We start from the raw sequence: 23,424 nt of genomic DNA, 5'->3' as shown, positions 1-23,424 counted from the left end.
TCACTGGTACAAATCGTTTTTAAAGGGGTTGAGGACATGAAGATGAACATCATTCAAGTAAGCCTCCAACTTCACAAATCGGCAAAAATGTCAAAGGTGTGAATGCTCTTGTGAGATCATACGTACATTTAACACTAAGAATGAGGGTAACCTGTTAAATGTAAACACTTCCACCATACATCAAATTTTGATCATGCTACATTATGACAATGCCCCATGGCCATTTCCAGCACAGAATTTTTTACACAAAAGGCATTCCTGTTGCTCTGAAGCTGCCCTATTCACCTGTTCTGAGTCCTTGCGACTTTCTTCATTTCCCAAATTTGAAAATGTCTAAAAGGACACCATTTTGGGACTCTGGAGAACATTAAACAGAATGTGACCAACATGTTAAAGACCTTACCAGTTGAAGCCTTCCAGCACTGCTACCAGGACTGGGAACAACAAGTAAGCTGCTGCATAGCTGCTGAAGGGAATTACGAGGGTAATCCCAAAAGTAATGTCTCCTATTTTTTTTTTTTTATAAGTACATAGACCTGTTTATTTCTACAATGCTTTACATCAGTTTATGGCTTGAACATTTAGCTATTTTTCAACAAACACCCTTTCTGTTGATGCATTTTTGTAGACGCTGTGGCAGTTTTTGTATGCCAATGTCATACCAGCTCGCCGCCATGCTGTCCAGAAAGTTATGAATCTTTTCTTTCACCTCGTCATCAGAGCTGAATTACGGGAACCACAACTGACGCTATCAGGTACTGTGAGACTCTGAAAAAACTCAAACGGGCAATTCAGAACCGGAGAAGAGGAATGTTGAGCAAGGGTGTACACATTCTACATGACAACACTCGCCCACACATTTCTCGGCAAACCGTTGCTCTCCTGCGAACAGTTTCAGTGGAACACAATCACCCACCCACCCTTTAGTCCTGACTTGGCGACCAGTGACTATCACCTGTTCCCTAGGTTAAAAGAACATTTGGCCAAAAAGAAGAGGATCATAACTTTCTGAACAGCATGGTAGCGAGCTGGTATGACATGCGCATACAAAAACTGTCACAGTGTCTACAAAATGCATAGAGAGAAATGTTGATTATGTCGAAAAATAGCTAAATGTTCAAGCTGTAAACTGCTGTAAACCATTGTAGAAATCAACAGGTCCATGTACTTATGAAAAAATAGGAGACCTTACTATTGGGATTACCCTCGTACTTTGATGGGGACAATATTGTTTGGGGAAAAAAACTTGGCAGGTAAAAAAAATCAGCCTCATTACTGTTCTCACATACATCATTCACTCCCAGGGTAAGAGCCATGAAGTGAGGGGATGGGAGCATGGATGGAATAGGGATGGGCAAGGATACTGCCTACTTTCAGTGGCAGCGAAATACCACTGAGAGAGGGCAGAAAAGATAGTGTGGAGGATATTTCTCATCTCAGGATATGAGAGAGGTATCTGAATCCCTGTCAGAGAACATGATTCAATTGCTCCAGTTCTCGGGGGTACTGAGTCACATGTGGAGTGCTTCTTTGTGACTTGTCAATGGTTCTGTGGGAGATTGTAGGTGACTGGGGAGACAAGGTATGTGCAGTCTGTTTCTGTATAAGATGTGGAGGGTAATTTCGGCTCAGTGAGATCCTCGGCATATTTGGAGAGGTACTGCTAGTCAATGCAGATGTGATGACCACACATGGCTGGGCTGTGTGGAGAGGACTTCTTGGTATGATATGGGTGGCAGCTGTCAAAGCGGAGGTACTGCTGGTGGCTTTTAGGCTTGGTATGGACAGAGGTATAGATGTAGCCATCCTTGAGGCAGAGGTCAACATAGAGGTAGATGGGTTGTTGGGCTGAGTATGAGCAGGTGAAGTGAATGGGGGAAATGATTGTTGAGGTTCTGGGGGAATGTGGGTAGGGCGTCCATCCTCCTTTCAGATCATGATGTCATCAAAGAATCTGAACCACACGATTTGGTATTTTGTATGGGGAGGAAGGAATCTAGACGGGCCATGAATAGCTTAGCATGGGATGGTGGCATGTGAATGCCCATGCTGCATTGTGGATCTGTCTTTAGGTGATGACATCAAATGAAAAGTAATTGTAGCAGAGTACATATCTGACATGGTGACCAGGAAGATGGTTGTATGTTTGCAGTCTGTCAGGCTTTGAGAAAGGTAGTCTACAACGTTTGCAAGGCCACGGGCATTCAGGATGTTAGTGTGAGGTGGGCAGCATCAACAATGACGAGCACGGTGCACCACAGTAAAAGAACAGGAACTGTGGAGAGCTGATAGAGGAAATGGTTAGTGTCTTTTATAAATGGGGGTAGGTTATGGGTAAGAGGCCAAAGGTGTTGGTCCACAAGGGTAGGGATTCTCTAAATTGTCAGCAGTATGTCCTATACAAATAGCCCATAGTAATCAACTGACGACAGAAGTGAGCCATGTGAAATTCTTGGGCCTAAACCTTGACAAAAGTTGAAACTGGAAGACGCATATAGACTTCTGGCAAATAAATTAAATTCTCTAGCTTTTGCAATGTTTCTTTTATCTGGTGCCACTCATATGGACACAAGAAAGACCAGCGAACCACAGTTATTTTGATTCTGTTATTCGGTATGGGATAATTTTCTGGAGAAACTCTAGAAGCAGTACAAGGCTACTAATTCTTCAGAAGAAAATCATTAGAAACATGTGTGCTGCCCACAAAAATGAGTCATGTCGCCCATTGTTCAAGAAATTAAAAATACCAGTACTTACTCCAATGTACATTTTTTAAATTTTGACTTTTGTGTATAATAATCAACATAATCTTGAAAAGTTCCATTTTAAGCATAGCTGTGGTACTCGCCGCAAGGAAAACTTCAAATTTCCTTCGCATCACTTAAAGCTTTATGCTCAGACACCACTGTACATGGGGCTAAAAATATATATATATAAAATTAAGAGGAAGAAACATATTAACAATGGACCTCGGTTTGCTGAAAAGTTTATTCCAAAATATTTTAACAGAGAAATGTTACCACACCATTGAAGAATTCATGGAAGACAGTCTGATAGTATGAACAATAAAAGTCTATAGCTAATATTGCTGTGTTGCCTGCGTACAACAAAGGAAATTGGTAAACTGTTAATTTGTAGTAAATATTGTAGTGTTGTATTTATTGGCATTAATCTTAAAACAATGTAAAAAGAATTTCTGTAAATCATTATGCATTATACTTTTGCTAAACTTGAAATGTCTTCTGTACAACCTATCATATGATCTGTACAATGTATGTAATGAGACTAATAAATCACCTTTTACATTTTACATGTGTGGGAGCACAATATCTAGCCACAAAAGGGATACTGTGTGTGGTTGGACTTTTGTATTTTAGGAAGCATGAATAAGACAGGGGTGTGGAAAATGGTGGGAGTGAGATAACACTTGGAAGAGAGTTCTGGGTTGGACCTAGTGATTTTAGGAGGAACTGAAAATCATGCTGGATTTCTGAAATGGGGTCACTGTGGCAGGCCCTCTAGGTGGACAGATCTGGCAACTTAGCTGCAAATAGAGATGGGCGAATGCTCAACTTTGGGAATTTGTCCACTGGTTATCATTCATTTTTGGGAACCATTCATTTTTACTTGTTCAACTTGTTGGGACAGCATTATTAGCATGAAATAACTGGTGGTCAACTATTATCTGTCAAAGCAACATTAATAGTTTTCTTTTATGATTTGCAGTGTGTGGTGTGTAAATTAACTACAGGTCAAAGTGTCATACTGTGTGGGAAGTGAAGATTTATTTGGAAAATTAATGACTTCCGACAACTGTTGAAAAACTGCATACTAAAACTAGAATGTTTGGATCAGCAATGGCGGCAACTCCATAAATATACTGGAAGAGCATTGAAACTTAATAAGTGAAAAGAAACCAAACTCCCCCCCCCCCCGCCCCCCCCCCCAAAAAAAAAAAACACTTGACAAATCAGCACACATCACTGCTTTGAAGAGCTTTAGCATCAAGAAAGGTAAACAGTTTTTGATCAGTCAGCAATTGAAAAGTGCCACAAGGTACATGCATGGAATCAGTAATCATTTATTTGAGAAAGAGAACTACTGAGTGACCACAGGCAGCCATTAACACATGAAAGCTTTTCTGTTAAATCATTAGTGTGTGTCACAACAGAGTGAAATATAACTGCTTTTAGAGGTGGAAAAATATCTCTTGTATTTACCTTGCAGGAGTAAGAGACATATTTATAGTTTTGAATTAACTGTGAATTCTCTTATTGAAGAGCCTTCTCATGGAGTATCTTATCCATGCTTCAAAGGGATACACCACGCAAAGTGGATGGCGAAAACCATTTACGTATTACAAAACTTTACGTTCCTTGATGAAGCTGAATTGCGACCTCGAGAACAGACTGCGATTTTTTCTGTTTGTATTTTCCTTATCGGCTATGCATGTTGAAGCTTCCTGTGCCACTTCAGAAGCCAAAGCTCCATATTTGGATTTCGGAATTATTTCAAAACTTATCAGGTTGTTGATAGTGATATTCTACAGTGGTTTTACAAAAACTGAAATAAGGTTCCTTTCCCTCATTCTGTCACCTCAATTTTGAGAGTCTGAAATTAAAACTGTCACTATACTGAATCACGAAGCAGAACTAATAGATAAGGATTCAATTATGAATCAATCAAATCACAAAAATTATGACTAATGGAATTGAACTGCTTGTTTCCAATACAATAAGAGCATATTTCAACAGTTTTATTTGAGTGACAAGTTCCTTAAGACAGATTCTTCACAGTGGCATATAAACGAAGGTGTCAATGCCCAACATCTAGTTACTAAATGTCATAAATTATCTGATCAACATAAGGCATCAAGTTCATGGAATATAGTAAAAAAGAAGAAGAAGAAAAGGGAAGGAGAAGAAGAAGAAAAGGGGGAGAGGGAGAAAAGCTATACACGGTGTTCCAAAAAGGACTTTACAACTTTGAAAATTCATATAAATTAATTCATAGTACCTACAGAGGTGATTGTAGTGTGAATTTGTAGGGAAATATATCAAGTTTTGTCTTGTGCACTTCGCTAGTGCCGGATTGCACCGCAAGGAGCACTAGCAACAGTTGCTTTACAGATGGCTGCTTCACTGGACCCAAGTATGCTAACTGTGTGTTTTGGTTTGAAGAATCGAAATTGGCAACAACAGTTCAGCATGATTTCCATACCAAATACGCTAATGATCCTCCTAGTGGGCCTACAGTTTATGAGTGACATAAATGTTTTGTAGAAACAGGGTGCTCGGTAAGACAAGGGAAATCATAAGGTCATCCACACACATCTGATGACGTCGTTGAGTGAGTGTGACAACATTTTGTCAACAGTCCTATAAAACCAATACTGCATGCATCTCACAACTGCAAATCCCCATACGACTGTTTGGCATGTGTTGAGAAGCCACTTGCATTTGAAACCCTACAGGTTGACAATTGTACAAGCAATAAAACACACTGATAAAATTGCTCACAAGAACATCTGTGCAGATGTTAAATCGATTACATGAGGATAAACATTGCTTGGACAAAATCATCTTTTCTGATGAGTCCACTTTTCACTTAAGTGGTAAGATTAACATACATAACTGTAGGATTTGAGACAGTGAAAATCCACATGCAACATAGCAACATGTTCATGATAGCCCTAAACTGAACGTTTTTTGTACATTGAGCAAAAACAAAGTGTACAGCCCTTTTTTCCATGAGAGAACTATGAATGGGCTAGTGTACCTGAATATGTTACAACGATTTTTGATTCCACAGATCGATGGGGATGGCCAAGAATGAAATGTTTACTTCATGCAAGATGTTGCACCACCCCACTACCTGGCTGATGTCCGGGATTTTCTCAGTGACCGCTTTCCAGGTCAATGGATTGGCCGTGATGCGCCAATTGCATGGTCCCTACGTTCTCCAGACCTGACACCATTCGATTTTTACCCTCCACGCTGCCCTCCAATGCTAAATCTGTGATCCCTTGATGCCTCAAAACATGTCCTACCAACCGATCCCTTCTTCTAGTCAAGTTGTGCCACAAACTTCTCTTCTCCCCAATCCTATTCAATACCTCCTCATTAGTTACATGATCTACCCACCTTATCTTCAGCATTCTTCTGTAGCACCACATTTCGAAAGCTTCTATTCTCTTCTTGTCCAAATTATTTATCGTCCATGTTTCACTTCCATACATGGCTACACTCCATACAAATACTTTCAGAAACGACTTCCTGACACTTAAATCTATACTCGATGTTAACAAATTTCTCTTCTTCAGAAACGATTTCCTTGCCATTGCCAGTCTACATTTTATATCCTCTCTACTTCGACCATCATCAGTTATTTTACTCCCTAAATAGCAAAACTCCTTTACTACTTTAAGTGTCTCATTTCCTAATCTAGTCCCCTCAGCACCACCCGATTTAATTTGACTACATTCCATTATCCTCGTTTTGCTTTTGTTGATGTTCATCTTATATCCTCCTTTCAAGACACTGTCCATTCCGTTCAACTGCTCTTCCAAGTCCTTTGCTGTCTCTGACAGAATTACAATGTCATCGGCGAACCACAAAGTTTTTACTTCTTCTCCATGAATTTTAATACCTACTCCGAATTTTTCTTTTGTTTCCTTTACTGCTTGCTCAATATACAGATTGAATAACATCGGGGAGAGGCTACAACCCTGTCTCACTTCTTTCCTAACCACTGCTTCCCTTTCATGCCCCTCGACTCTTATAACTGCCATCTGGTTTCTGTACAAATTGTAAATAGCCTTCCGCTCCTTGTATTTTACCCCTGCCACCTTCAGAATTTGAAAGAGAGTATTCCAGTCAACATTGTCAAAAGCTTTCTCTAAGTCTACAAATGCTAGAAACGTAGGTTTGCCTTTTCTTAATCTTTCTTCTAAGATAAGTCGTAAGGTTAGTATTGCCTCACGTGTTCCAACATTTCTACGGAATCCAAACTGATCTTCTCCGAGGTCCGCTTCTACCAGTTTTTCCATTCGTCTGTAAAGAATTCGCGTTAGTATTTTGCAGCTGTGACTTATTAAACTGATAGTTCGGTAATTTTCACATCTGTCAACACCTGCTTTCTTTGGGATTGGAATTATTATATTCTTCTTGAAGTCTGTGGGTATTTTGCCTGTCTCATACATCTTGCTCACCAGATGGTAGAGTTTTGTCACAACTGGCTCTCCCAAGGCCATCAGTAGTTCTAATGGAATGTTGTCTACTCCCGGGGCCTTGTTTCGACTCAGGTCTTTCCGTGCTCTGTCAAACATCAATACGGTAATTGAATTCTTGCCATACCCGTCCCAGCATGGCATTGTCGACTGTGGCAGTCGCTTCCCATATTCTCTCCTGGAGCTGTGCAACATCACATGGTAGAGGCGGTACATACACCAGATCTTTAATGTGTCCCCACAGAGAAAAGTCACACAGAGTGAGATATGGTGACCGGGAAGCCATTTCATGAAACAGCTGTCCCCTTCTGTAGCATGGCCACGTTTGCGATTAGTGCCGACTATCAGCAAATTACCAAACTACACTGTGGTGGTATACATGAAAAAAACTTTCAGGGTTTCTCTTAAAAATGACATATGTATGATATTTGTACAATGTTTGGTTCTTGTGCAATAAGTAATTGAATGAGTTCCCAGACTTTATGTACACCCTGTAAATTTATATGAATGTTTAAAGCTGAAAAGTATTTTTTGAAACACCCTGTATATACTTCTAATCGTGTCTGAGTATCCCATTAAGGCACTTCATGGAAGATTGATCAAAAATAAATTAAATTAACAAACTCTACACTCAATGCTAACTACTCACTTTTAACGTGCAAAAAGAATATGGCCTATATGTGATATTTATATAATATAATAAAATTAGTAAACCATAATTAACTTACCTGAGCTTCTGTATGCGTGTCACCATATGTTTTCCTTGCATCTTTGCGTGTAGAACTTTGCACATACATGTCCTTGAAAGATGTTTTTTCACTTTCACTGTTGGCATTTAATATGGAAAGGATTACAATCGGTGATTTCTGACATCGCAGAATGTTATACAAGAAAATAAACATGACAATATAGCACTTAAAAATATTTGTGACGAGTGTTGGAGGTCATGAGTGCTTCACAGTAACGGAGATTCCAATGTACATTTTAAGAACGAATTTTGTATGGCATAGATAATGTAAACACTTCAAATAGGGTAAACTAAATAATGAGAAGGAAGAAATCAGAGAACTATAAGCCCATCAGCAATATTTTTTCAAGATATACATAAAATTAAATACGGCAATGTGAAGTCCTGGTTGAATGTAAATAATTTAATGAGTAATGGTAATAACTCAATTAACTGTACAGGAACTATGTTGTTGACAGGCACATAAACAAGACTGGGAATGTTGCTAACTTTCAGACAATCTTTCGTCAAAGCTAGAGAGTACACATAAATTGCCCTTGCCATCTATATTGTGCCAGCACTGCAACTAGTAGATTAGGGTGAGAGGCTGTGTCAGATGGATTTGGGGAAGGGTGGCCAACAGCGAGGACAGAGAGCCCATAGCTGAAGAGGATACAAATGTGGCACTTGGGAGCTCTTTCTGCCCACAGGCAGATGGAGCTGTTTGCAGTGTATAATGATGTGGAAATTGGATTGTGAAGTGGAGGTAGAATAGAGGAAGATGGAAATTGCAGAGAGAAAGCTGCATGTGCAAAATGAGTGAACTGGAGATCATGGATCAGAGTTGGAGGTGAGTGTAGGGCAGGTGCTATCTGAGATTGAGACTATGAGAATTACAAACCTGACGGATGAGATGCAAGGACAACTTCCATCCACATAATTAAGAGAAGGTTGGGGGGGGGGGGGGGGGGGAAATCCACATGTCATAGGTAATTAAACAGTCATTGCTCTACCACCAGGTGGTCACCTCTGCTCTTGGCCACAGTTTGGCGGTGGCCATCCATTCAGGTGGACAGCTGGTTGGTGATCACGCCCAGAAATTACATCAGAGCTGGTATGTAACTGGTAGCCCTGCCTCTTGACAGTATAGGGTTAGTCTGCGATGAGACTGGAGTAAAATTGCCAGTCAGATGGGTGCATGAGACAGCTCTCACACCTGCATCTTCTGCAAGTGTATGCCTCATGTGGCAGGGGATTAGCAGTGATGTGGCATGAGGATGGACTAGGCTACTGAACATATTGGGTGGGTGACCAATTCCCACTTTGGAGGGGGCAGTAATGATTGATCATACGATGTTTCTCACTTACTAGTACAACGGTAAATAGCAGAAACCTTGGGGAAGGATATGATTTAGTTGTTGCACTTTGTGTGTATGTAAGTGTACTCTATAGCTCTGAAGGAGGATTCGTTCAAAAGCTAGCAAAGTTCTTTGTCTTGTTTATGTGCCTTCTGATGAATCAACACCTCTACTATTTGCGAGTTGTTACCTTTCCTCTGTAAATTATAATCATCAAGTTAAATTAAAATATTAAAAAAATTTAACAACACATGGTTCAAAAGCAAAGAGTACGCCAATGAATTTATCACAACCAGAACACAGCAGTTTCCATCAATCAGTTTAATAGCTTAAAACTTAAGTTTAATGTCCACTAACTTTAAATAAATGAACAAGGGTAAGGAATATATATACTAACACATTCTCATATTGGATATGCGCAAATTTAGCTGTAGCAGCTCACCAAATAAAAATGTGATATAAATGTTTTAGCACGCTTCAGGCATGTTCTTAGATCATTCAGTCACATAAAGAAACTAATGTACTTTTTGAGTCTTTGGTGACTTGTGCAAGATTTCTTGCAAATGTGACAAAAGTAGTTTTGGTGAAAATTCTGCAATAATCAGTAAACTGTTATTCTTTTACTTTTTGTCATATTACACCAAATTTTTACATGTTATGTTTCCTCAGAGAGCATGTACGTACTGATCTCAATATTTGTGGCTGCTTCGAAATCTCAATCATTGTGCACAAAAACATAGCCACTGTTTGTCTGTGATAAGAAGACCCTTTTTACTGGTGCTGCTAGTAGCAGAGAAAATTGGCAATAGCTGGAAGGTATTCTTTTGTCTTCAAATGTTGTCAATATTTCTGTGTGCATCACCTCTTGCTTTTGTATAGGGATTCTTGGCAATAGCTGGAAGGTATTCATTTGTCTTCAAATGTTGTCAGTATTTCTGGGTGCGTCACCTCTGCTTTTGTATAGGAACTCAACATGGGTAATGGTGCAAGCACTGTGGGAAGTACTTGCTGCTGCCTTCCCCTCACCATCCCGCTCCTCTCGGCAGTCATAAGTCGGGTACAAGGCATGCCTCCTGATGTTCCCGACAGCCAATGCATTAAGGGTAGTATGTGGCCAAACAGTAATCAGTCCACTGAAATTCGTGTTTTGCAGCATTGTTGGCTTGTTGGTCAGATTCACCATTAAAGTTTCAGCTGCTGTAAACATCATTGGTCCACATGGGTTTACTGGCAGCCATAGTCACATTACTATATAAATAAACTGTTTGAATCAACACTGATAAACACCTTTCAGGCACAGAGCAGAAATAAACAATTACTACCTAGGACAAACAATGCAAACTGGTGATTTCTGTTCCAAGTAACAGAAATTTTCACACTATAACACTGCTGAAGATTCCATCTCTCTTGGACATAAATAAGATTGTGTTAAGTCAAAAGTGATCATGTGGCTCTCAGATTTCTGAGAAGACACTAAAGAACAAGTCCAAATTCTCAACAGACAATCTTATGAATCACGGCAACCCATTTAAAACAAAGGAACCACTAGATCCACTTATTTCAACTGTAAACTCACCAAACTCTTAGGGTTTTCTTTCCAGTCATAGGGAAAGCTGCCAATTGAGAGTAATTTCACAGTTAAATATCGGATACAGTTGACAACTTAAATGTACGAAGTTTTGGAATGATTATAATCTGAAACTTCCTGGCAGTTTAAGACTGGGTGGTGGACTGAGACTCGAACTAAGGACCTTTGCCTGTTTTGGGCAAGTGCCCTGCCAACTGAGCTACATAAGCATGATTCAGGACCAATCCTCACAGCTTTACTTCCGCCAGTACCTCATTTTCAACCATCCAAACTTCACAGAAGATCTCTTGCAAAACTTATGTGCTAGCACTCCTGGAAGGAAGGATATTGTGGAGATATGGCTGAGTCACAGCCTTGGGGATGTTAAAAGAATGAACTTTCACTCTGCAACAGAGTGTGTGTTTATATTAAAATTCCTGGCAAATTTACGCAGTTTTCATCTGCTACAAAGTTTAGCGCACACTCCACTGCAGGGTGAAAATTCATTCTGGAAACATCCCCCAGGGTATGGCTAAGCCATGTCTCCAAAATATCACTTCTTATCCTAGTTCTGCAACATTTGCAAAACAACTTTTGTGAAGTTGGGATGGTAGAAGAGAATGTACAGGTGGACTTACAGTTGTGAGGACAGATTGTGCATCATGCTTGGTTCACTCAGTTGGTAGACAGGGTTGCCCCAAGTTTCCCCAGTGAAATTCCCTGATTTCCAGACATGTTTTAGCATTTGTCCTTGACAAATTTTGAGATCTCAAGACTTAAGTTGAAAACCTGTCTTTGCAGCTATGGTACAAGAAATAATAGTGCAAACGAGGAAATATCTAAAAAAGACTTGCAACCAGATGGCATTTGCTCATGTGAGCACAAATCTTAAGAAGTAACTTGATGAACTGATTTTAGATGGAGAAACCAAACCAAAATGGCATGTGTGTTTCATTAAGACCACTGCTGTTATTTTATTTCAATAAAACAAAACACATTTGGTGACAAAAATACGCATTTCCTTAGAGTCACAAGACAGATTTAAAATAACTTCACTGATTTCAGAAATAACCTTGGAAAAAAGTAGGCTTCTTGAAAGAAGTGTTTAAGGCGGGGAAGAATTGTGTAAACCAACTCTGTAGGTGATCGCTAATAAAATGTTGACTCTACTATGTTCGTTATTACCCACTGTTATATCAAATATGTTACAGGTATTGTGCGATATTATTATTATTATTATTTTTAAATATATGAGTACATAGTGTATAAACCGCCAGCAACTGACACAGTTTTCTCCACCTTATTGTCCATACTTTCTAATACAAACTATTTTTGAAGTGTCTGAATGTACTAGAACAAATAAATGTCTATAAAGTGCCACACTGTAAAATATATTTGCAGTGAGACATTCACAATTCTTGAAATCCATCACCCATCACCTGTTGAGGAGCAACGCAGCCCTGGGTCTATGGATACACCATGAAAATGCGCTGCATTAATCTACACCACTCACAAACATACCTGGCCTGCGGACAGATCTGTGAGACTAGATCTGACGAGCAGGGTCTCTACATTAGTGGGAACTCAATGGCTTCAGATTGGCAGGCCCGATCCAGTACAGATACCCACAGATATGGTCTCCAGTTTTAGCCTGTCACAGAAATCCACTCATTTGGCCAGCTATTCACGAGCCACAGGTAGCATGTTGACGAAATGAGACCATGGTGATCAATCCATGCAACAGATAACTTTTCAATTTCTCTGAGAATCAATAATAATGAGGATAGGTAGCAACTCATCACAAAAATGATTGCTGAGCCACAGACAGCCATGTAGAAAAGACAATTACACTCTCACAACTAAATTTTCAGCCACAGCTATTGTCAGAAAACGAGAGGACACACACACTCGCACAATCACCCAGACACAACTCATGCACAGATGATCGCCATGTCTACAGTCTCTGAGAATAAGATCCAAACAAACAACTCTTTGTGCCTCCCTGCCTCTTGTCGGCAGCTGCTAGGCTAGTGGCAAGACATGGTGGCAGCACTGACTGCAAACTGAGGGGAGTGGTAGGAAAAGGAGAAGCAGTAGGGACGAAGGAGTAGAGAAACGGGGCACATACTCAGTTGCACCCAGCCAGCGATGATGCATGACACCTCAGTAAACAAACCATTTCATCTAGTGAGACCAAAATGAGATTTTTTCAGTGTTTTTTTTTTTCCTTCAAATTTCCCCGATTTCCCTGAAGTGTTTGAAATTTGCTGATATTCCCTGATTTCCAGAACCTGTGGCAACACTGGTAGATCACTTGCCCACAAAAGACACAGGTCCCAAGTTTGAGTCTCGGTCCTGCACACAGTTTCGATCTGCCTGAAAGTTTCATATTGGAGCACACACTGCCGTAGACTGGAAATTCATTCTGGATAACTATCTGTTCATATATAGAAGAAATTGGCCAAGTTCCTCAGTCTAGCTGAGACACACAAAAAGAAGCAGATTTCAGTTTATATACATAGATCTAAAAGATTTAGTAAAATATTTTTTATTTGTTTACTAAAGTTTTTGACAGATGATAAATTCAATATATTTTCTAATGGGAAAAAGATATTTTTATGTGATATAATTACAATTTAACAAATTTCAGTTTTTGTTTTTTTACTTTACTTGCAGTGTGAAACCTTGCCTCTTGCCAAATTTCACGATTTTAGGTCAATGGGAAGTATCCTACAGGTTTTGATGAGAGAGTTTTCAAGTGTCAAAATATGTGACATAAATGGCTGTATCTTTTGACTGCATTAACTTAGAAGTTTCAAATTTTTACACTGTGAATCGACCATGGACGTTAATATGTGACATAAATTGAAACCTGTTGTGTCAACCTGTTCTTGAGGAGGAGGGGGGAAGGGCTCTTAACAGAAAGACAGCTGGTCAGACGGACAACAAAGTGAACCTATAAGGGTTCTGTTTTTTACAGACTGAGGCACGAAACCCCAAAAAACTAAATGTTTTCTACAATTAACAAGTTTAAAATAACATGCTAGACATCACTCATGAATTATGCTTATTATAAAAAGACCTGCTGCCTTAATCACTGTATGGGTATAAAGCAACAATAGCTTCGACAATGAGATCTCAAAAACTGGATGTTGTGTACAAGCACTATTTGCTGTAAAATGAATGTTGCTGCAATGGGTGGAAATGCTTGGGCCTTCTGTTCCTTCTCATTATTGTTTACACTCCCCACCTTTTCACAATCTTCGTTTTTTCTCCCCAATTTTTTGTACTCCTTGACTGTCAAAAATCAAGACTGACATAATGTGGTGCAGAATGTAACATGTAAACCTGTCCTTTCATTCTTACACAGAATTAGTTTTTATGTTAATATAGGAGCAGCTGACCTTTGCTTGTGACACCAATTGTCTCTCAATGTAACTGAGTCTGCTTCTTTAACATAACATTAATAATTCAGTTGATTGAGTTTTTTATTTGTTGCTACCTTCTGGTTGTTGTTTGCATTCCATATATTGCATTAACCGCGTAAGTTCTGAACCTGTTTCTATCTTTATCTCCTAAAAGTGAATTTTTGTATACATCTACATCTACATTTATACTCCGCAAGCCATCCAACGATGTGTGGCGGAGGGCACTTTACGTACCACTGTCATTACCTCCCTTTCCTGTTCCAGTCGCGTATGGTTCGCGGGAAGAACGACTGTCTGAAAGCCTCCGTGCGCGCTCTAATCTCTCTAATTTTACATTCATGATCTCCTCGGGAGGTATAAGTAGGGGGAAGCAATATATTTGATACCTCATCCAGAAACGCACCCTCTCGAAACCTGGCGAGCAAGCTACACCGCGATGCAGAGCGCCTCTCTTGCAGAGTCTGCCACTTGAGTTTGTTAAACATCTCCATAACGCTATCACGGTTACCAAATAACCCTGTGACAAAACACGCCGCTCTTCTTTGGATCTTCTCTATCTCCTCCGTCAACCCGATCTGGTACGGATCCCACACTGATCAGCAATACTCAAGTATAGGTCGAACGAGTGTTTTGTAACCCACCTCCTTTGTTGATGGACTACATTTTCTAAGGACTCTCCCAATGAATCTCAACCTGGTACCCGCCTTACCAACAATTAATTTTATATGATCGTTCCACTTCAAATCGTTCCGCACGTATACTCCCAGATATTTTACAAAAAATGGCTCTGAGCACTATGGGACTCAACTGCTGTGGTCATAAGTCCCCTAGAACTTAGAACTACTTAAACCTAACTAACATAAGGACAGCACACAACACCCAGCCATCACGAGGCAGAGAAAATCCCTGACCCCGCCGGGAATCGAACCCGGGAACCCGGGCGTCGGAAGCGAGAACGCTACCGCACGACCACGAGATGCAGGCAGATATTTTACAGAAGTAACTACTACCAGTGTTTGTTCCGCTATCATACAATAAAGGATCCTTCTTTCTATGTATTCACAATACATTACATTTATGTATGTTAAGGGTCAGTTGCCACTCCCTGCACCAAGTGCCTATCCGCTGCAGATCTTCCTGCATTTCGCTGCAATTTTCTAATGCTGCAACTTCTCTGTATACTACAGCATCATCCGCGAAAAGCCACATGGGACTTCCGACACTATCTACTCGGTCATTTATATATATTGTGAAAAGCAATGGTCCCATAACACTCCCCTGTGGCACGCCAGAGGTTACTTTAACGTCTGTAGACGTCTCTCCATTGATAACAACATGCTGTGTTCTGTTTGCTAAAAACTCTTCAATCCAGCCACACAGCTGGTCTGATATTCCGTAGGCTCTTACTTTGTTTATCAGGCGACAGTGCGGAACTGTATCGAACGCCTTCCGGAAGTCAAGAAAAATAGCATCTACCTGGGAGCCTGTATCTAATATTTTCTGGGTCTCATGAACAAATAAAGCGAGTTGGGTCTCACACGATCGCTGTTTCCGGAATCCATGTTGATTCCTACATAGTAGATTCTGGGTTTCCAAAAACGACATGATACTCGAGCAAAAAACATGTTCTAAAATTCTACAACAGATCGACGTCAGAGATATAGGTCTATAGTTTTGCGCATCTGCTCGATGACCCTTCTTGAAGACTGGAACTACCTGTGCTCTTTTCCAATCATTTGGAACCTTCCGTTCCTCTAGAGACTTGCGGTACACGGCTGTTAGAAGGGGGGCAAGTTCTTTTGCGTACTCTGAGTAGAATCGAATTGGTATCCCGTCAGGTCCAGTGGACTTTCCTCTGTTGAGTGATTCCAGTTGCTTTTCTATTCCTAAGTCTACGAAGTCTCGTCGTTGCTACTCAAAGAATACATCCTAATTTTTTAAAAGTATGGTAGAGACAACATTCCCACATACAATAATTATGGAAGCAAGTTATATCATCAGGTACGATCTTTACAAAACATACTCTTTAAAAAATGGATGCACCACGAAGGAATTATCGAAATGGGAAAAAAACCAGTAGAATTGACATACATGTACAGACATAAAAATGATTACAATTTCAGAAAAATTGGATATGGTGTGGTTTTTTTCCTTTGTCGTAGAGTGTACATAGAAAAGTGCAGTTTTTTCTTAGACTGTATGAGGATTTCAAATGACAGTGTAGGTTGCACACTAAAAGAATGTCAACATGACTTCATTTAAGAACAGAAATTGCAAAATCCATCTAGACCACTTTTCTACAACAATGAATCAACTGCAACGAGAGTAATTTTAGAAAAGGTAATGGTGTTAAAAAGCACAGTCCACTATAACACAACACTAGAAATTGACTCACCACGATGTAAGAGCTGAAAGCGAAAGCAGTTGCATAACAACCCAACATTTACTCAGTAACAAAATTCTGTAAGTTCTCTCTATAGTATTTTCTTGCTGCAGATCCAACAACAGCATTAACCATGTACATGTGGTGCGAAACATAATAATTACTCTTTACAACACTAATATTCAAACATTACCCTTCAAGCAGTTTGAGATTACTGCTAAGTCTTTTCTGCTCATCATTTGGGGTCTGAAGCATAAATAAATACTCACCACTCACTCTCTGTAGTGTCGTCTTGCTGCAAGCTCACTGTCTTTACGTCCACCGGCTCAGGAGGAAGTTCTACTGCCTTTTTCAACATCTGTGCTTCATTTTCTTTTCTGGAATCACTTTTTTTACGTTCTTTCCTATTTTCCATTTTACTATTCTTCTCAGATTTCCTTGTATCTAGTTTCTTCGCAGATCCTTCAGTATCCAACTCTCTTTTTAGACCTTCTTTTGATACTATGTCTTTTCTGTCATCTCTCTCAACAGCCCGCTTCTTAACGTCCTCTCGTTCCTCAGCATTATCTTCCTTTCGTTTAGCTGAGCCATCTCTTCTACGAGTGTTTTCTTTTTCACCCTTCTTGGTTGTAATTCTGTTAACTTCTTTAACATCTTTCTTGTCTGTTTCAGTCTTCTTCCTATTATCATCTAACTGTTTCTTGACATTTTCTCTCTTCCCCTCCTTATCACCCTCTCTTCCACCTCTAACATTTTCTTTAACTTCTTTCTGAGTCACTTCTTTTTTGTTATCCTTTCTATCCCTTAAATTTGGATTAACATCCTTCCTTTCAGGGACAGAATTATTTTTTGCATCATCACACATTGTTTTTTCACGGTGAATTGCATGAGAGGTTTTTCCCACAAACGTACTTTCCTCCTTTGCATGTTCTTCAACTGTTTTATGGTTATCAACTTTTTTCTTTTGATGTTCTTCCTGAATAAGTGATAGCTCAACTTCCTTTCTGTCATTACTGGCATCTTGTGGTGATGGTGAAATATTAGTATCTTTTATTGTTACATGCACTGTATCTTCCCTGTGTGTACCACTCTTTTTCCCTGGTTTTATGAGAGTGTCTCTACTTTCTTTCAGTTGCTCACACACACTGCCCGAAATTACAGTATGGGCAGAGGCCATTTTTTGGTCATCATCTCTCAGATGCATATTTGTTGTTTTCTTACTATCATCTTTTAACTCACTGACCTTGTCAGCTACCACTTTATCACCTTGCACTATTTCTGACGCTTTTGATGGTTCATCAGCTGAAGCTGAAACTAATTTCCCATCATGACTGCCTTTCCCAGGAGATTCATCACTTCCAGGTATTATTTTGTGGTCAGTAGTTGCTCCTGCTGACCTGACAACTTCAGACAACTCTGTTGTTTCTATCTCATTACGAAGAGGAACTTCACTCTCTCTAATAGAAAGCTTCGAAACCAATGATTCACTATTCTGCAGTGGTCCTTCTTCCTCTGTCCTACTATCAGGACTGCTGGAACGTAAAGATTTAGACCTTGTAGATACATCAATCTGTTGTGACTTCTCTTCTTCAGTCCTGTGCTTGCTCTCAGCTTTTCTATCCTGTTTAGCAGATGTTTCCTCTGCCTCAGTGACATCAACAGAACTCGTGCAGACATCCACAGTATAATCCTCGTCATCCTGCATACTCTGACTGACATTAGCATCCTGAAGTTCCATTGTGGTTCCTGATGTGCACAGTTTTTCTCTCGCAGTTTCAGCTTCATTGGAGAGTGGTATAGAAGTAACTTCACCAGAGGTGTCAGTTTGCACTTTCTCCGCATTACTCTCTTTTTTTTCCACAACTACTTCTAACAGCTTTGTTTCATCACTGACATTAACAACTTCATCATTAACTTTACCTAAGATTATAACTTCCATGTCAGCAAGATCTGGAGGAATTACTTCTTTCACTTCAGTCCCTTCTTCAAATTCAACTACTTCTGCTATACCAGAGACATCTTTTGTTTCACTCTCCTCTGCCAATTCCTGCATTGTACCCTCAATGATCATTTCAAAGTCCTTATCTAGCACAATCTCTTCTGATGAACTAGCAATCTGTTCATTTTTGTTAGTAGATTCAGCATCTTCCTCAATTTTTTCATTTTTTGTTACACAAGATGGTAATGAAGTCGATACCAATTCTGAGACATCATCTTCCAGCGATAACTCTTCAACTGGTTCCATTTTAACCTGGATTACTGGTTCTGTGGTTTGTGGATCAAGGGTATATTCTTCTTTCCTTTCCTTCTTTATTATAGCCTGAAGTTCCTCCTGTGAGCAAACAGGAAGAAAAATATGTCAATCATCAGATAGTATTTTTCAATAAAAGTAAATTATCATGAAATTTACTTGGTTAATCTGCATTCAGAGTTCCTACAGCTAATTTTACGTGATAACATATATTCAGACTACCTGATAAAAAGCTCCAAGGCAAACGACATTCTGTAACTTTTTTTTTCTGTATACCCAAGAAATGGAAACCAATACTTTCTACTCAAAAATACAAATAATGTAAGGTTAAAGATCACTCACTGAATAGCAGAAGCACTGAATTGTCGCCAGGCACACACAAAAGAGAACTAAACTTTTGCTGGCTTTAAGAAGAAATCTTTCAACAAGCTAGGGCATGCTAGTTTGGAGGGGCAAGCAGACAACATAATCGATAATCAAGTATGAGAAAGGATTGAATCACCTGCAATACCCCTCACTCTATGGCAAAAACAGACAGAACGGAGAGTGAAATATGGAAAATTGGGGATACACTAACTAAACTAAGGAAATATATTTTAAACAAACATTTACGTGTCCATGGGGGTGTACAAAAGTATGCAATGTCTGAGAACCAAGCTATGAATGGTACTTACAATTTACCGATGCTGATGAAGATGTAAGACCTGAGCACAGTATGTATCAGGAAAGATTGGATGTGTCTGAATGTACCAAAGCATATTGTAGTTTTTATTGCTATGGTGAGAAGTATTTGAACAGGAAGATGTATTTGAATGAAGCACTATTCTATGGAAGTGTTTTATGTAAACTATTGTCCAATTTATTATCTGTAGAAGCAGTAAGGTTTATTATAGTCTGTGACACAATTTATGGCCTCTGGGTCAGGGATGCAAAGTAGACAGATGAGCAGCTAGCCAATCAGCACTCAGTCAATTTCCGCGTTCTGTACTGTGTAAACGCCCATCATATTTTAGTGTTGTATCGTGTTTTACATGCGCAAAACTATGACCGATTTCTGTATGTTCTGTGGTTTTCTTTTATAATGGTTAAAATACCCACAAAGTGTCCAGTGTTTCACAAAAAGGCATGGGACCTTATTTCTAAAGTGTACCCATTCTTCAAACATGAGGCAGATTCAGGGGAGCCGGTACACCAGATTACCGAAGTGCAGGAACGCACTGCAGTGTCCTGTGGTGATACTGGTGCACTTTCAGCTGAGTTGACAGTGCAGCATTTGTTGTGAGCTGTGTGGCCAGGGGGCGACCAATGCTGTCACTGACTATAGTTGTACCAGCTGCAAAATTTTAAACATGACTACTTTATGTATATGGTTGGTAAAACAGCACTAGATGTACCATTCTGTGAAAGAATCACAAGCCTATACTTAAGATGTATCTATTGTCCAAGTCCAATAGATGGTTTGGTTATCTTAGGCTGAGGACACCATTGTACTTGTCTGATGGAGCTGATCCCCCATGGTACACAAAACAGGTCAGAACACTGTTGCAGGAACAACAAAAAACGCATGCCAAATTTAAACAAATACAAAATCCCCAAAATTGGTCGGTTGGTTTGGAGTGAAAGAGACAAAACTGCGAAGCTTAAGTTGTTTAAAAGATCAGTCAAGACAAGGTATTAAAACTACTACATGAAACAGAATAAAGAAAATGAAAATGTGGAAAGGGCAGAGGCCAGGCCACCAAGCAAGGGCTGCCAAGGGAACCTAGACAGGATAGGGGGCGGGGGAAGGGGGGGGGGGGCAGGAGAGGGGTGCCCCACCAACCCCACTACTTTTGCATTGTCTGCTACCACCAGGGATAGTGTGTCTAGATGTTGCCTCAAAGCAGCCAAATTACAGCAGTCTAGTATGTCGGTCACCATCTGGCAGGTTCCACATCGGCACTGAGAGGGATTCTCACATTGGAAAATGTGGCCATGGGTCAGTCAAGTGTGGCTAATGAGGAGTCGACAGAGTTGTGAGAAGCATGCAGGGAAGACTGCCATGTGGTCATGGTCTCCTTAATTCTACTCAATTTGTTTGGGGATATCAGTGATGACCATTCTGAGTTCCAGACTTCCAGCAACTGATGGTGTATAAACAACAAAAGGTCCGGTTCTGGAACACCCATTTCCAGAATCGGCATCCTGGTGGCTTGCTTGGCCAAGCAGTTAGCTTGTTCATTTCTCAAAATCACAACATGACTGGGTGTCCAAATGAAAACTACTGGCTGTCCGACATGATTGAGGTCAGAGACAAGGTGCTGCATGGCCGAACCAGCAGGTGAGGAGAATAGCACTAGTCTAAAGCCTGAAGGCTGCTAAGGGAGTCACTACAGATTAGGGTAGTCCTGTCAGTGCAAGATCAAACATGCCTATAATGGCCATCAATTCAGCAGTGAAGGCACTGCAGCCATTTAGCAGAGAGTGATGTTCACTGCACTGTGCATATGTGTTTGCAAAGCCCATTCGTCCATCAACTGCTGAGCCATCAGTGAATACCACTTCTGAACCTGGATACATTTCAAGGACAGCCAAGAGGAAGTGGTGAAAAAGTTTAGGTCAACAGACTCTTTTGGATCAAAGGAGACTGAGACAAATCCTAGGTTGGGGCACAAGCCATGGGGGCAGATGCTATGTCTCTCTGATCAGAGGTGACAATGGAGGACATTGCAGTTGACAGAATGAGGGCATTGTAGTGCTGCAAAAGGTTACAGCGATCTGCATGACTGCTAGTGTTACTGAGGCAGCGAAGTGTATTAAGATGTCGCCAGCACTTTTGCCTCAGTTTGCGCAGGTGGGGAAGCCATGTCAGCCGGGAATTGAAGACCAGTCCCAAAAAGTGGTGTGTCTCAACTACAAGAAGTAGTTGACCGTCTAGGTAAAGTTCTGGGTGTGGATGGCAGTATGACAGCAACAGAAGTGCACGGCACAAGTCTTGGCGGTTGTGCGCCTTTCGTATGGTGCCCTGTACATGGTGATATTCAACAACCATACTAGAGGAGTAATAATAAAAGCAAAAATTGTCAAAATATAAGGAGGGTGATACCAAAGACCCCGCAGCGGCCACTAGACCATAGACGGCCACCAGAATAAGAGGGACACTCGGTACAGAGCCCTGTGGACTCCATTCTCTTGGATAAGGAGGGTACGGAGTGAAGCACTCACATGAACCTGGAATGTACAGTACGACAGGAAGTTCTTGACAAAAATTGAGAGTGAACCTCAAAGACAGCACTCGTGCAATGTAGTAAGGCTGTGGTGACACCATGCTGCGTCATAAGCCATATCTGTGTCGAAAACACAGTGATGAGGTGTTGACTTCCAAAAGGTCATATGGATGGTGGACTCCAGGTGAATCGGAATATAAAACCACCATGAGATGCAGCCAAAAGGCTACAAGATTCAAGAAGCCAACACAGCCTCTTGCTGATCATGCATTTGAGCAACTTACAGAGAATTCCAATAAGACTGAGTGGGTGATAACTGTCCATCTCTGGAATTTCTTACCCAGTTTTAGTACCGGAACTACTGAGTTTTCCCACCACTGTGATGGGAACTCACCCGCATTCCAGATCCGATTAAAGAGGGTGAGGATGTGTCACTGACAGATGTTTTAGCATTTGGTTGTGGATGCAGTCTGGCCCTAGGGCCACATCAGGATAATGGGCTAGCACATTAGAGAATTCCCATTCACTGAATGGAGCATTATATAGCATCAGGTGGAAGGTAGTGAAAGATACGTGCATTCACTTTACCCACTGTTTTATGAGCCGTAAGACGGTGTAGTTCTCAGACACAGATGTGCTAGTATGAGGCTCACCATACACTTGGCAACAGCATCTGTATCAGTATAAATGGCACCACCTAAGGGAATACTTTGTACACATTGAAGCTGTAGAGGCGACTGATCTTTGGCTATACCTGTGATGGAGAGGTACATCATCGAATGGTGGAAATGTACCGTTCCCAGGATTCTTGCTTTCATTGTTTTATGAGGTAGTGGATGCAGGCTTGGAGCCATTTAAAGGCAATGAGATGCTCCAGCGAAGGGTGCCATTTATGGTATTGGAGAGACCACCTATGATCTCTAATAGCTGCAGCGATCTACGAGGTCCACCAGGGTACCATCTTCTGACAAGGGGGATCCTGAAGAAGGGGGGTTGGCTTGGTTGGCTGCCAAAAGAACGGCTGCCATTGTATGCCGAACAGGCACATCAATACTGGCTTGCAAGGATGACAGAAGAGGTGAACCCATCAGTCAGCATTACGGAGAATCCATCTGCGGGGGTGTCCAGGAAAGAGACACTGAGGGAGGGACAGGATGATTGGGAAGTGATCACTATCCAACAGGTCATTGTGGACCACCCAGTGGATTGATGGTAGAAAACCAGGGCTACAAAAGGAGAGATCAATGGCCAGGATGCCATGTGCCACAATGAAGTA

The 23,424-nt window shown here is 40.6% G+C and overlaps 1 protein-coding gene across 3 annotated transcripts in view; it reads right to left on the bottom strand.

Moving 5' to 3' along the window:
• Nucleotides 1–23,424, bottom strand: part of LOC126253031 (bromodomain-containing protein 8) — a 279,380-nt gene that overhangs the window by 75,262 nt on the left and 180,694 nt on the right. For all 3 annotated transcript variants that reach the window (XM_049954097.1, XM_049954098.1, XM_049954099.1), the window contains exons 12-13: nt 16,961–19,023; nt 7,957–8,053 (exon numbers count right to left, since the gene is read on the bottom strand). In XM_049954097.1, coding sequence (XP_049810054.1) covers nt 7,957–8,053; nt 16,961–19,023 — 2,160 coding nt within the window. The remainder of the gene's footprint in view (nt 1–7,956; nt 8,054–16,960; nt 19,024–23,424) is intronic.

Source organism: Schistocerca nitens, chromosome 4 (assembly GCF_023898315.1).
Source record: "Schistocerca nitens isolate TAMUIC-IGC-003100 chromosome 4, iqSchNite1.1, whole genome shotgun sequence".
Lineage (NCBI taxonomy): Eukaryota > Metazoa > Arthropoda > Insecta > Orthoptera > Acrididae > Schistocerca > Schistocerca nitens.
Note: the sequence above shows the minus strand (reverse complement) of the source record. Positions and strands in the feature narration are given on the sequence as shown.